This window comes from Panulirus ornatus, chromosome 63 (genome assembly GCF_036320965.1).
Source record: "Panulirus ornatus isolate Po-2019 chromosome 63, ASM3632096v1, whole genome shotgun sequence".
Taxonomy (NCBI): domain Eukaryota; kingdom Metazoa; phylum Arthropoda; class Malacostraca; order Decapoda; family Palinuridae; genus Panulirus; species Panulirus ornatus.
In genome coordinates this window covers 2,839,113-2,854,781 of record NC_092286.1, presented here as the reverse complement: position 1 = coordinate 2,854,781, position 15,669 = coordinate 2,839,113, and the positions used below count along the sequence as shown (strand labels likewise).

General features: G+C 45.4%; 1 protein-coding gene across 2 annotated transcripts in view; it reads left to right on the top strand.

The window, feature by feature from the left end:
* The window catches only part of LOC139746071 (uncharacterized), a 44,205-nt gene that overhangs the window by 25,758 nt on the left and 2,778 nt on the right, over positions 1 to 15,669 (top strand). For both annotated transcript variants that reach the window (XM_071656916.1, XM_071656917.1), the window contains exon 2: positions 8,246 to 8,720. In XM_071656916.1, the coding sequence (XP_071513017.1) occupies positions 8,445 to 8,720 (276 nt within the window). In that variant the 5' untranslated portion in view covers positions 8,246 to 8,444. The remainder of the gene's footprint in view (positions 1 to 8,245; positions 8,721 to 15,669) is intronic.

The window sequence follows — 15,669 nt, the reverse complement described above, 5'->3', positions numbered from 1 at the left end:
GCTAGTGTTAGATGTCTTCCTGGACACATGGCGAGTGAGAGATGTCTCCCTCGACGTCGTGCTTGATTATGACATCATCCTTGACATCATATTCATCATTCAACTATTGCCAGTTACCCCCCCCCCCCCCCTTTTTTCCTTGCCCTCCACTCTCCCTCCCTTAAATTTCCTTTGCCTTGTACTCTCCCTCCCTCCAGTCTCCCTTACCCTTCGCCTAAACATGTCCCCCATCCTGTTCTCCAACTATTGTATTTGTTTACCAGCGTTGTACAGATGTCTCCTTCCTCTCTCTTACTCTCTCTCTCTCTCTCTCTCTCTCTCTCTCTCTCTCTCTCTCTCTCTCTCTCTCTCTCTCTCTCTCTCTCTCTCTCTCCAACCGGAGCTCCCCACTCCCATGTAACCCTCTCTTTGATCTTGACTATATGTCAATAAGTGAGCACAGGCAACAGCTTCGGGCAGAGATACGCGGCCCGTTAGAACTGGGAGCCACCTTTGACATACCTCGTCATCCAACCTCTCTCTCTCTCTCTCTCTCTCTCTCTCTCTCTCTCTCTCTCTCTCTCTCTCTCTCTCTCTCTCTCTCCACGTAACCATCAATCTTTGAAACTACTTCTCGCCCTGAGCCTGACCTCACTAATCCTGGCCATTAATCACCAGCAGAGCCCCTCTCGCCGTACCCTTGCCTCCTATCCACTCATCAAGGCGTCGCTTCCACATCGCCTTGGGATACCTTCCTTCCCCTGGCTGCCTCCTGAACCCCAGGACGGTGCTGGTTCTTTCCTCAACTCCGTCTTCTCAATGCTGTACCCGTAGTAGTTGCAAGACCCTACCACCCTTGTTTCCTGTGCCTGTTATTCCAGTCGTGTGATGGAGGCACAACCCTCTGATTGCTTCCTCTTTTATGGAAACTATCATTTCCTCGACCTTCAGCGTGTGTGTGTGTGCGTGTTACGACCTCAGACAGCCTCCCTGTCACTCTCTCCTCCTCCTCCTCCTCCTCCTCCTGTTCCTAACGTAACACCTGAACATGATAATGTGGGTTGCAGCAGCTTCCTGCTTGCATATTTGATGCTATGGTATCCCGTCTGTCCTCTCATCCTCCCGCGTCCCTTCCAGAATACCAAGAAGCTTTCCCAGGTTTCCACTGGACCAAGAGCTTCTCTTGTTGACGTATTTGTCACCAGTGTTCCAGCGCACCTTTAACTCTGGAAGATGCCTGCACTCTCCCACTATGGCTCTCTTATACACCGCAAAAAAGAAAAAAAAGAAAAGAAATGTGATACGAAAGTGAATCTTACGAGAGTGCTGTCTAGTGTAGGCCGCAGTAGTTCAGTTCATGCAGGTAAACCTACAGACAACTGATAAGCAGAGACACAATAATCCTGTCCTTAAACCTAATGCCATGTGATACGATGGTAAAACTGATCTGGTCTCGGTTGTGTTCTAGATAACCCTAGGCTGTAAAAGTTTCCTACTGTGAGAGTGCAGGGCTGGGCTATGGTTCACCAAGACGCTAACTTCACTTATCATATGATTGTGTTTGTTCTTACGGTAGAGAGAGAGAGAGAGAGAGAGAGAGAGAGAGAGAGAGAGAGAGAGAGAGAGAGAGAGAGAGAGAGGGAGAGAGAGAGAGAGAGAGAGAGAGAGAGAGAGAGTACATGTGTGTGTGTGTATAATGACAGTTATCTTCAGTTCATTATACATGCATCAGTCAGTGATAGTCACTGTAGGAAGTGACCACAATGCCTCGTGTGTTGAAGACTGTGACCTGCGACGGCCGCACCCCACGTCACTGGTCAAGCCCACGCTGGGCATGGTATTCGCACCTCGTGTGACCTCGTGTGAATTCGACCGGTTGGGGTGACCTTATCTGACCTCGACCGTCTGGTATGACCTTGCCGCTCACCCCTCCGACCATCATTTTTTCACCGCAAGTTCTTGCTGGGTCCCCAGTAAAGCAGTTGTGACGTAGTGGTCATGTTTACCTCCCTGGTAGAGTGAGTGAGTGGCACCAGTCCCCAGGTTACTATAATCTGATGAAACAACACCTGCTCCTTGTAATGTACGCTTTGCACTCCTCACGCGTGGCCACACTGACTCTCGCTTGTATACCTACCTCTTTATATACCCACAGCTCACACATACTCATACCCCTTTATACATCCATATCCCACACATACCTGTACCCCTTTATATATCCATACCTAACACATACCCATACCCCTTTATATACCCATATCCCACACTTACCCATAACCCTTTATATACCTATACCCCACACATAACCATTCCCTACATGCATGTACCCAAATTCCCATACAAACCGAAGTGTTTTCAAGATAATCGAACCTTTTGCATGTTTTCCAAGTGACTCTTCCTGACCCGATATTCTAAATCAGTTGTCTTATGAAATGTTTCGTTTCTAAGTTATTTCCGATTATGAAAGGTTTTCTGCTAAGAGTTTGTGTTGCTAGAATCTTTACTGTACAACGATTCCATCATGCAACGGTTCAAAGTGCAGCACGAAGGACGTAAAGATATTTACAACTGTTTTCATGGATCATGCAAGGCTTGTGTGGGTGGGTGGACGGGCGGGCGTCCCGGATGCTGCAGTACCCTAACGTCTCAGTGTTGGCAACAACAGCACACTGGAGCAACACTGCCCCTCCAGGATGCTCCTCCAGTGCACCCGGTGGCTCCTGGCGGCTGGGGTGAGGACCAGTGGCTCCTGGCGGCTGGGGTGAGGACCAGTGGCTCCTGGCGGCTGGGGTGAGGACCAGTGGCTCCTGGCGGCTGGGGTGAGGACCAGTGGCTCCTGGCGGCTGGGGTGAGGACCTGTGGCTCCTGGCGACTGGGGTGAGGATGGGTGACGTACATGCTGGAGTGTGTAGGACATGAGGGATAATATATGGATGTTTTTATGGATGGAGAGGTGACTGGCGATGGTTATAGTGGAGTAATTAGGTAGTAAGAGATGGTTAGGTGGCAAAACGAACGAAGAGTTGGGTGGAGGTGGTTTAGGGGGGTGTGGATGGTTACGTGAATGAACGTGGTTAAGATGGTGTGAGTGGTGAGGTAATTGGTTAGGCAGATGTTGATGGCTGACAGAGGTGGTGTTTGGGAAGTGAGCACAGTGGAAGGTGCAGGATCCTGACAGGTCTAGTTGGAGACTTATTCTATTGTGTAAAAAAGAAATAAGAAAAAGAAGAAAACGTAAGAAGCAAACTACGCACTTAGATGTTTACATGTCAATAGATATTGTTGGAATAACAGCGTAGAGACAGAGATGCCCCTGGAGGATCCTTTTACTCTCTCTCTCTCTCTCTCTCTCTCTCTCTCTCTCTCTCTCTCTCTCTCTCTCTCTCTCTCTGTGTGAAGAACTTACAGCAAAAACCAGCAGTAAGAATGACCTCTCACCCGGATGAGGCCCAGGACGCCGCTTGTCCCTCCCTCTGAGGATGAATGAGAGCATCGGGAACGCCAGGCACGAGAAGCATCGGCCTTGTGTCTCAGTCACGATCCAGCTTACCTGCCTGCATGCCAGCCCGGGAGGGTACAGCTGCTCTTGGCATCACCGTCTCCCTCAACAAACATGGTGCAGCCCGAACCATCACTACTTCACAAACATGATGAACCATCACTGCTTCACAAACATGATGAACCATCACTGCTTCACAAACATGATGAACCATCACTGTTTCACAAACGTGATGAACCATCACTGCTTCGCAAACGTGATGAGCCATCACTGCTTCACAAACATGATGAACCATCACTGCTTCACAAACGTGATGAACCATCACTGCTTCACACACTTGATGAACCATCACTGCTTCACACATGATGAACCATCACTGCTTCACACACATGATGAACCATCACTGCTTCACACACGTGATGCCTGATGGTGACTTGACAGTTTGATGGTTCAGAGAGGTTTACTAATACAGCGGTCAGATCCACGGTCAAGGCAGGTCAGCGTACATAAATACCAAGTGAGCCGTTTATTGATAATAATATGAAACAGAAGTGGAATATGTTGGTTAAGGCATCATCAGATATACAAAACTGAAAAGATCTTGTAATGATAATCAGTAACATCCTACTATACATAAGTCAATCCTTCGCGTAATGAATTACCTATCGTTAGGTTTCATATTTAGCTATACAAACTACATAACGAGACATCATACTCTTTAAATTGCCCTGGTCAGACCTTACCTAGAATACACGATTCAGTTCTGGTCACTAAACTTTATAAAAGACGAAGAATAACTAGAACGAGTACAAAGAAGAGCAGTAAAACTAATTTCGTCGCTCAGAAATTAACTTAATGAAAAAAAGATATAATCTGAAATCATTTATAAACAAGAAATGGAGACTCCGAGGAAATCATATAGAAATCTTCAAACCATTTGATAATCTTGATATCATAACGCGACAATTTGATAATCTCGCTATCATAACTCGACAATTTATTTACGTTCAGAGAGAGACAAAAACCAGATGTAAGGACGTGATGTTGAAGGGAAAGAGATATGATATCTATATGAGCAAATGTTGTTCAAGATACAAATTTTAGAACATTGGAATAAAGTACCACCAGTTACCGTCAGTACAAAGACTATCAGAGTTCTAAATCATGAATACACTAATAATCTCATGTCATTCATCATAAGTGAATAACCTTGTTCAAAACTAACTATGCAATATGTATGTTTGTTTCACCCTCTTGATCGGAGATCCGGCGGCTGAAATTAGACCCGAATGTGTTTGTCGTTTTCCTTCCAGTGTAAGATTCCCAGGCCAGCATGTTGTCTGTACCACATGGTGTCCCTGCTGCAAGAGAAGGAGGTGGATGGGGAAGACTCTTCTACTTCACTATACCGTTCTCATTTCTATATATATCCGTAATGCAAGATACAGTTACTGTCCTCGACCAGATAACCTCGTCATAGACCTCTGGGGCCTGACGTTAGCATGACACACTTGTGGTGCCTGACGTTTGCAGTGACGCACGCCCGTGGATGCTTGACCACTTTTTGTTGCAGAACTGGAGCAATGCATGGCAGAGGAGGCGCATGAGAGAAATTGCGTTGAGTATTGTCAAGCTACAACACAGTCACCTAGCCCTGCACCACGACCCACGTGGCCGACAGTAACGACGCTAAACACTGTGTATACTGATGACCAGCACGGACGGCGGCCACTGACGGGGTGGCGGACTCTTGTTACCACCGCTGCTGCTGCTGAGGAGAGGAACGTCCTTTGAACCCTGACTTTCGCAGTAAAAGTGGTCGTGACGTCAATCATGACCCCACATGATCACGCTCATTTTTCCTTCATCATTTTTCACTACTACTGTTGGTGTTTACGTCGAACCTTTTGGTCTTGGTGTACGTTCAAACGCCATTCCTTTTCCCTCTCGATGGTCTTAATCGTGTCACTCCTGGTATGGCCACGAGTATCAACAAATTAGATATAGAATGTTTATCTGTCAATAACGAAGATCTTTCATGAGTCACGCAGTCATCATCATACACCTTGACCCTCATCTAGACCTTCCGTTGGTCGTGGTCATAGAGCATGACGTCAGTATGACGCCTTCACTCACTCCTACTACAGAAAACACACTTCAAGTAACGAAACGATTCTGTCGATGACCGACAGTTTGGACAGACGTTTCACTCAGGAATCACCTGATCATCAACAGTTACCAGACGCAGCTCCCTCATCACAGGTTGTTATTCTCAGAAGGTATACGTCAGCGACGCCATAACTCGTCCTCTCGCTCCGTCATGCCACACAGCCACGACTGTTCTGTGCCTCACTGTTCCTCAGTGCGAAGATTCTGTGGTTTTCTGTTTCCTGTTATAAGTGCTCAGTAAACCCAAACCTTCTCCATTATGTGTATCATTCTGTCAACACCAACAACATCTAGGAACATTATGACAGGTGTGGCTATGACCGCAACAACTGCTGCTCTTTACTGTATTGACTGTGAGGACAACACCTCCTCACCAGCACGTAGTATATGTTACGTTTACATTTTTTCGTCCACGTGTGTTTGTGTGTAAGTGCTTAGACAGACAGTATGTGCATGTGTCAGTTAAGATGTACATCCCCCTCCTTATTTTCTCAAACGATCTTAGATTCTTTAAATTTTTCCTACTGTTGTGAACTGCCGCACGAGTGGTCACATTTCGGGTTGAGGTTGCACGATTTTGGTGTTGGCGTTACATTAAGAATTATTGTCACCTTCTACAGCTGATGTAACAACCACATCATTAATGACGAATCTCAAATCTCTTTTCTCATTCCTTCCATATCCTTCTGTAAGGAAAGTTACCAAATATATGATACCCACTCTTGAAGGGTTACCGACAGTCACATATCCAGTTTCTCACTAAACGCACGTCTCGTATTGTGTAATAACCTGTCTGTAATTACCTATTTGTACAGTACGGAGAATCGTACAATTGTGGAGCTCCTTCTCTTGTACTTCCTTTACTATCATACAACATTGTAAGATGGTGTATACTGGGAAATTTCAGTTTCATCACTACATTCATCCCGCTCATGTACTGCTCCCATAATATACAACCATTTCTTTACGTGTTTTTCTTACAAGATTTTTACTTAATTTCGTGTTTTGGTTTCTAGTTGTCCTGTCTTTGTATCTTTCAAAGAACTGTCCATTGTTGACATCTCAGTCTCATTACTAAGCTTAACGAGTGTGATCGTCACCCCTGCTCTTCTTCCTTACATGGTGAACAAATTTATGGCCTCTATTTTCTCACTGTTCCTCATCCGTCTTAATTCTGGCACCTTCTTTGTTGGCTTCCCCCTGACAGTATCTAATATCATTTGTGCTTCTTTAAGGGTGATGAACAAACTTGAAAAGCATATCAAGATTTGATCTAATGTAGCACAATGTTGACCAGCTTCCTGAATACTTCCTTATTCGTAGACTGGAATGCGATTCTGATATTTCCTTACAGGCAACTGTCTCCTTTATCTCCCAAGACGGGGCTCTGGCGAAAGGTTGGGTACGATATTGACTTCGAAGTCTCTCTTCACACACAGATTTATGCAGATCATTTACTGCTTTGTTTCATTGTTACACATCCTCTATACTTTGCATTTACTCGGTTCAATTTTCAACATTCGAAATTCTCAAGGTTCCCTTGTAAGTCGATGCAATGATCATCCCTTCTCTCTTCCTGCGTGACTTTCGCATCAACCGTAAGCATACTCAGGTATGGGTCCAGTTCTTCTGGCAAATAATTTATATAGACCAAGAAGAGCAATGGCCCTCGGAGCAAACCTTAGGCACGCCATTAGTAACTCCAACCCCTTTCGAGAAGGCTGCTCAGACATGCGTCCTTTGTTCCCTTCCAAGGAGGTAACTTGCCACCCATAGAAGGCGTCTTCCCACTTATCCCTTCCTGAAGAATCTTCTTCCTCACCAAAAATCTGCGTGGTATAAAGTTAGATTTCTCTTTATGGTCATATTTATCATGTAGTCACGTTTAAGCATAATATGATTATTATGTCAACATCGTATATCATGTCTGACACCTTCACTCTACCAATAATGATAAGATTTGATATTGCTGGTGTGTTGATCTCTCTGTGGTCAGTAACTTGTCGAGAAAGGAAATTTTTCCGTATACACTTTAAGGACTTGTGTCTGTGTAACGCTACATTAGGACCTAAATTCTGCTACGCTATTTCTCTTTATACCAGACACCGCCATTATTGCCATCTCTGAGGGTGTGTCTCACTGCTTCACGTTATGATTCACGTTTCTCTTATTCCTCATCGCCGTTTCCCACCTTAGCGAGGTCTCATCAGTAACCGAACACTTGTTCTTCGAGGAAAAATCTTTGCTTAGTTTCTTCATGTGTTGCTTATTGTGGAAAGTAAGAGCAGAGTTTATTTCATGATGGTGATGATTAACCTTGAAAAAATATTGTCGACGACCATCGTTCGTGCATAACAACCGTTCATTGAAATTTTTGCCTTCAATCATTCCAGTACTGCAACCGAAATTTTCATTGTCTGTCTCACTATATATATATATATATATATATATATATATATATATATATATATATATATATATATATATATATATATGGCGTTAGATGTCATTACGTGAAAGGTAAGTGTGCATGACATCATGCAATGTGAATGTCAACATGTCAGTGTCATACTAACTGCGCATGCGTTCTTCCCGCAGGTGCGAGCGTCTCAACCCACCTGTGGCCAGTCAGTCTCGAAGCTTCACAGCGGAAGGACGTTGTCGTATGCTCTACCGCCTGGTATGAATGGGAAGCTCCCTGTAAACTCTGACGTTCAATAAAACATCACCTAACGCAGGTAGAGTAATCCAGTTGACCAGTGAGGAGTAGATCCCGTGTGAGCAATAGTGTCAAAACATGGCAGGAGAGACAGAGAGAAGAGACCAAGAGACCCCAGCGGAGGCCTCTGACAGCAGTATGCCCCCGGCCTGCAAGTCCCGACTGATGAGCTGGCGCCTGGTGGGGGCGGTGCTGGCCTTCCTGGTGGTGCTTGGCTGGATCTTCATCATCGTGGTGCTCATCCTAGAGGAGAAGTGGCAGCTGGTGCTGGTAGCCTGGCTCCTCCTCTACTCCGCCGCCCACTTTTGTTACTGGTACTGCAAGCGTCACAGTCTCCTCACCCTCCACAGACAGGTAAGCAAGTTCTTGTGGCGCCAGAGGGTCTCCTCCGCCCTAAGTACGAGGATACATGACCACATCTGTTATGGACCGACGACATAGTGACTATGTCTTCTTCACTTACTCACTTCCGATATAATCAATATTCTGTCCATTATTTATGCACGTATCTGACCACAGGCAAGCGGGAGCATCATGGCAAGAAACAAAGGCAACTTTCTGTCCCTTGGTTAACAGTATTCGGTGGCCATCATGTTCATGAGGAAGCAGCTTCCCTTGAAACATATGATTTTGTGTCATGGGTCGTGTTCGTCCGTGGGCTATGAGTGGTGTAAGTCCCGAGACCATGTTCAGTATTGTCTCATGATGTTCAGTATGCCCCATGATGTTCAGTACTGCCCCATGATGTTCACTACTGTCTCATAATGTTCAGTACTGTCCCATGATGTTCAGTACTGTCTCATAATGTTCAGTACTGCCCCATGATGTTCAGTACGGTCTCATAATGTTCAGTACTGTCCCATGATGTTCAGTACTGCCCCATGATGTTTAGTATTGTCTCATAATGTTCAGTACTGCCCCATGATGTTCAGTACGGTCTCATAATGCTCAGTACTGCCCCATGATGTTCAGTACTGCCCCATGATTTTCGGTATTGTCTCATAATGTTCAGTACTGTCCCATGATGTTCAGTACTGTCTCATAATGTTCAGTACTGCCCCATGATGTTTAGTATTGTCTCATAATGTTCAGTACTGCCCCATAATGTTCAGTACTGCCAAATGATCTTTGGTATTGTCTCATAATGTTCAGTACTGCCCCATGATGTTCAGTACTGTCTCATAATACTCAGTACTGCCCCATAATGTTCAGTACTGCCCCATGATGTTCAGTACTGCCCCATGATGTTCAATACTGCCCCATGATCTTCGGTATTGTCTCATAATGTTCAGTACTGCCCCATGATGTTCAGTACTGTCTCATAATGTTCAGTACTGCCCCATGATGTTCAGTACTGCCCCATGATCTTCGGTATTGTCTCATAATGTTCAGTACTGCCCCATGATGTTCAGTACTGTCTCATGATGTTCAGTACTGCCCCATGATGTTCAGTACTGTCTCATAATGTTCAGTACTGCCCCATGATGTTCAGTACTGCCCCATGATCTTCGGTATTGTCTCATAATGTTCAGTACTGCCCCATGATGTTCAGTACTGTCTCATAATGTTCAGTACTGCCCCATGATGTTCAGTACTGTCTCATGATGTTCAGTACTGCCCCATGATGTTCAGTACTGCCCCATGATCTTCGGTATTGTCTCATAATGTTCAGTACTGCCCCATGATGTTCAGTACTGTCTCATAATGTTCAGTACTGCCCCATGATGTTCAGTACTGTCTCATGATGTTCAGTATTGTCCCATAATGCTCAGTACTGCCCCATGATGTTCAGTACTGCCCCATGATCTTCGGTATTGTCTCATAATGTTCAGTACTGCCCCATGATGTTCAGTATTGTCCCATAATGCTCAGTACAGCCCCATGATGTTCAGTACTGTCTCATGATGTTCAGTATTGACTCATTATGTTTAATAATGATTCGTATTGATATCTTCCAATAACCCTAAATTCACTAATGACCGTTATATTTAAGACACCCCTAAAGACTTGCGATATGTCAAATATTCACTAATTATACATGATGGATGTTAATGACTTATGACCAGTAATGGCCCGTGATGTTCAACAAAAGCCTGTGATGTCTAGTAATGACCCTGTTCGTCAGTAATCCCCTCAATGTCTGGTAAAGATCGTAACCCTCATTAATGATCATGATGTTTAGTGAAGTTATTTACCCTCAGTAATGATCATGATGTTTAGTGAAGTTATTTACCCTCAGTAATGATCATGATGTTTAGTGAAGTTATTTACCCTCAGTAATGATCATGATGTTTAGTGAAGTTATTTACCCTCAGTAATGATCATGATGTTTAGTGAAGTTATTTACCCTCAGTAATGATCATGATGTTTAGTGAAGTTATTTACCCTCAGTAATGATCATGATGTTTAGTGAAGTTATTTACCCTCAGTAATGATCATGATGTTTAGTGATGTTATTTACGTATGTTCATTCTTAAGGAAAATGCTCGGCAGAAACTTACCTTGACGTCCTTTAAAGAAGCTACGCTGACGCTCCAATGTGTTCAGCATTACCTTATGATCACAGGTGACGTCCAGGGAAGTTCAGCAGTCAGCAGTCTGAATTTCATCAGTGTTTTACGACATTGACCAGTGTAATGTGATGTTCAGAAACGTGACATGTTCGGTGATCAAGTTCCACCTGATGTTCACAGACGATCAGTACTGATGTAGCAGGTGCGAGATGTTCTCACATGTTACGTACATGGAAGCGAAACCACAAGAGTGAGTACTGTTGTGAGAGTGTGAGGACGTGCGCTGCAGCAGGCACCTACTGAGGCTGTGGGTCAGAGCCAGGGGTCGCCCACCCGACCACCACATGACTAGGATTCGCTAAGCTGCTTTGTGGGGTGAGAGGAAAGGAGGGATCAGAGGGTGTCGTGACAGGGACCAGATGGACGTAGGAGAGGGGTGAGGTAAGGGGAGGCCAGGCAGGATCAAGAAGTCGGGTGGCATCAGGGAGAGGATAAGGGGCGTTAGAGGAAGGCATGTCGGGGACATATGGCGCTCATAGAGAGGAGTGTTAAAGGGGGGAGCATATTATATACAAGTGAGCCATGAAGTGTGATGGAGGCATGGCAGTGTACGTGTGGGTAAGGGAGGCCAGGTCAGTGCTGAAGGGGGCAGGGGAAAACCAGGTGAAGACTTGGGAGGCAGATGACGCAGAGAGCTGACAGGAGAGATGTGTCTCTGCTTAGGTGTAAGAGAGAGAGAGGAAAGGCCAGCTGGAAGTACGGAAGCCCAAACGAGAGCAGAAGAGGCCAGGTGGGAGTAGCCCGCACCCCTTATTCTATAGCTTGCTCAGCTTAGCCAAGTGTAGGTCTTATCCCCTTCGTGTGAAAGTTTCTGATTTCATTTCACTGATCCGATGATGACAAAAGTTTTTAGAGCCAGTTCTTGATGCAATGTTACCACGCTGCCCTGAATGTCAAATGATGCGGAGCAGAGAAGACGTGTTGACACTGATGCCGGACCAAGGCCGTCAGTCACATGTGTTACTGGCACTTCCAACAGGTGACTTGGAGTGCCACACACGTCTCCATGTGATTCATAGAAACAGCTTCAAGGCAGCATCTTCATGCCGAGCCTGTCACTGCGCAGGTTTTCTGGGAATATTTCAACCAGTGTCCAGGCCAGGTGGCGGTGGCAGCAATTTGTGTGGAGTAAAACAGCAAAGGGCGAAAGAAGGTCACTAGATCAAATGTCCTGATCGCCATGCCAGATCTTCCCTACTCCTGAGGCACACACGAGGATGATAATGGTGAAGCAAATGCAGGAATAATCATATACAAATTCAGGAGCATACACACACAAACAAACATACACACAGACATACACATTTGCACAAAAAATACACACACAAACAAACACACATTTACAGACAAATTCAAACATCTATAAGTAAACACACTAACCCAGATATTCATCCTCTCTTCGGGGATGGCCGATAGATGGGTACCTGGCTTAGACTGGGGGAGGGAGGTTTATGTGTGCATACACAGGTAGGAGTCAAGATCTGACACATATAGTAGATACATATATAATGAAGGTTAAGCAACGGGACCACACAAGCGTAAAACTTTCTCCCAGTGGCATACAGTAATCACATGAATACATATATACTGATATTCACATGCAGGTACATACACATAAGAGAGTAAAGATATGGTACATATATGCAAGGTTAAGAGACGAGGCAACACAAGTGCAGCCTCTCTCCCCGTAATACACAAATGTTGGTCACACACACACACTTACACACACACACACACACACACACACACACACACACACACACACACACACACACACACTTACTCATTCGCACAACTCACCAGTAAGAATATGTTTTTTTTTTACAATTTTGGACACACCAGTCAGCCCTTGTGAGTAACTCAGAAACCAAAAGAAAAACTTAGGACTATCATTAGAGATGAAGATGACCCAGCAATGCACTAGATCATATCGTGGCCGCTAGAGGGAGAACATTATCACTCTTTTTCACTTACACTCATGAACACCATACATACATACGAACATCCCTACATACCTAGGAGTACCCTACATGTGTAAGAACAGGAGCACATACCATGAACTTCTGCAAAATGCATGAATAACAGACAGACGGGACCAGGATGGGTCACAGCGGCCTCCTTGAAGGACGCCACAGGATCTGCAGCAGCTGTTGTGCGCGTGATGGTCCAGGTGTATTTCCGCTCTTCCCTCGACCCGTCGTCTTCGTAGAACCAGCACGTAGTGTTCGACCTTGGGTCGCGATGAAGTATTCGAGGGATTAACTGGATTTCATAAGAGTCGATGTTTTATTTAATAGTCATTATTATAGAAATGGTAGCATGGTCGCCGGCAAATGCTGACGTGCATGAAAAAGTTTGAGTATGTCATGAGTGGGACGGTTTCAGGAAGGTGTAAGTCCACGACAGAAGCCATGCTAACGATATGTCTTTGTTGTCCGGAGTGATTCTTCTCGACTTCCATGTAAGTTTCATATTGTTTGAAAGATATTTCAACGTCAGTTTTACAATGACGTAACATCAGACAGAGATTTTGTACCTTCCATGAACAACTGTTGACCAAGAGTCTGCGATCGACTAGAATGAGACTCTGGCTCAGGAATATTCATAACCTAGTCAAACCTAACCTAACCTAGTCTAACCTAACCTAACCTAACCTAACCTAACCTAACCTAACCTAGTCTAACCTAACCTAACCTAACCTACCCTAACCTAACCTAACCTAAACTAACCTAGTCAACCTTGAACGGAAAGAACTCAGTGAGTTACTTAATGGGCTGAGAGAAGAGAGGATTCAGTATAGTGTTGTGGCACGCATGATGTTCCAGTCTTCCGTGGATACAGAGTCAGGAATCATCCTAAAGGAAGACTGAGAAACCAGTGTCAAGGTTCCATGATTCTTCAGGGGACAGAACCTCCGGTTGTCCTCCACGAGCGACAAGAACCAATGGCGGTCACGTCTCCCCGCACATACCCGGCCACTCAACTGCCGCCACAGAACCTCCGGCACAAAAACTCAGCCTCGACAGGTAAGGCCGGCCATTGCTTAGGCTTGTCCGACCAGGCAAGAAAAAGTGGTAGATTCTCTTCTTCTTATTTACAACGTTCTGTGAATTTATGGAGAGGAAAATTAGTTGAAACGATCATCCAGTGACAGCCTAATCACTTCTGAGGGACGGAAGGAATCACGTGAAGAGTAGTAGAAACAAATGAAGATATTTTTATGGCTTGTGGTAAGGTAAGGACGGCTCTCCCATCTGCCGGTCGTGCTATTCTCTCGTAATTAACATTAGTTGTTCATTCGTACACACGTGCATGCTCATCCGTACATACATGCAAGGAATGATAGATATGGATCGACGTGAAGTATAACGAGTAAAATATGTCGGGTTTTGTAGGCCTCGCCTGTTTAAATATAATTGACTGATACTAATAAGGTGGGGTGGAGTTCACACCTGCTGTAGCTTCCTGAAGCAACACTTCCTGTAGCCTCCTGTGGAAATCCTCACCTCTTGATATATTTCTCTTTTCATTTTTCCTCTTTATGATAGTGCTTGGTTTGTCCTTGCATACCGTATTTCGTGTACCCTTGCATCCATTGTGCTTGGAAAGAGTGCGTGGTAAGCTGTCGTATAACACCCCAATGTTCTCTGCATCAACGGTGCCTGAAATAGCACATGGTATGTCCTCACCTAAAATAGTTTCATCTTGTTTGACCACCTCCCAGAATAGCTCAAGAGCTCTCCCATGTCGCTCATACAGACGGAGCCTTTGGCTGGGTTTCTGATGTCATCATGAGAGAACGAGGCCTGACCGAACACTCCTCTGTATGTGATGTGTAGCCGTTACTCTGGGTTAAAAGTGCCACTTCACCGTCATTACTGCTGCACGAACGGTGTTTTATAATCATGTCGTGCAAGGATTCGTTATTCGTGACTAGTTTAATGACGTGAGGGTCATCAGGAAAAGCAGACGGCCACCGCTTCTGTAACTACGTTTGGCAGAGATGTCAGGCCGAAGAACATGGTGATAATGTCACTTGCTGCACGAAGACTCGTGTACATCTGGCCTGCTGCCGGAGTTCTTGCCGGCCGGTCACCGTTGCCTCCACATGGGTACAACAGGACGTCATTCTCACCTGAGAATCTGCAGCTCGTGACCTGCACACCTCCCTCACATGCTTCACCTGAGTAAGGCAAACTGTTCCATCCATACCTCCAGTGTCGTGTCTGCCACTCAGGTTTGCCAGTCTGTTGTCAGAAGTTGTTTCTTGGTTCGTTCACGGCTTCCTGGGACACGACGCCGGAGGAACAGATTCTTATCATACGGCATGATCGAGGGAGAGTTGAGTGCCCTAACTACACACACACACACACACACACACACACACACACACACACAGACACACCTACCTGTAACGAAATTTTACTATGAGGTAGGGCGAGGACATGCCGCTCAACATCCTGAGAGAGAGAGAGAGAGAGAGAGAGAGAGAGAGAGAGAGAGAGAGAGAGAGAGAGAGAGAGAGAGAGAGATTGTTGTGTATCTGCCACTGATGTCAATCATCACGCAAGTTTCGCCTCACCAGCGGTGGGAGCGTCATGTAACCACCCCTTCCTTCCCCGCCCTTTCATTCGCTGTCACCGGCTGAATTCAAGTTATGCAACACAAGGACATGTCCATCGCGCGACGCGTGACTCCTCAGGAGGAGGAGGAGGGGTGATGGCTCGTCC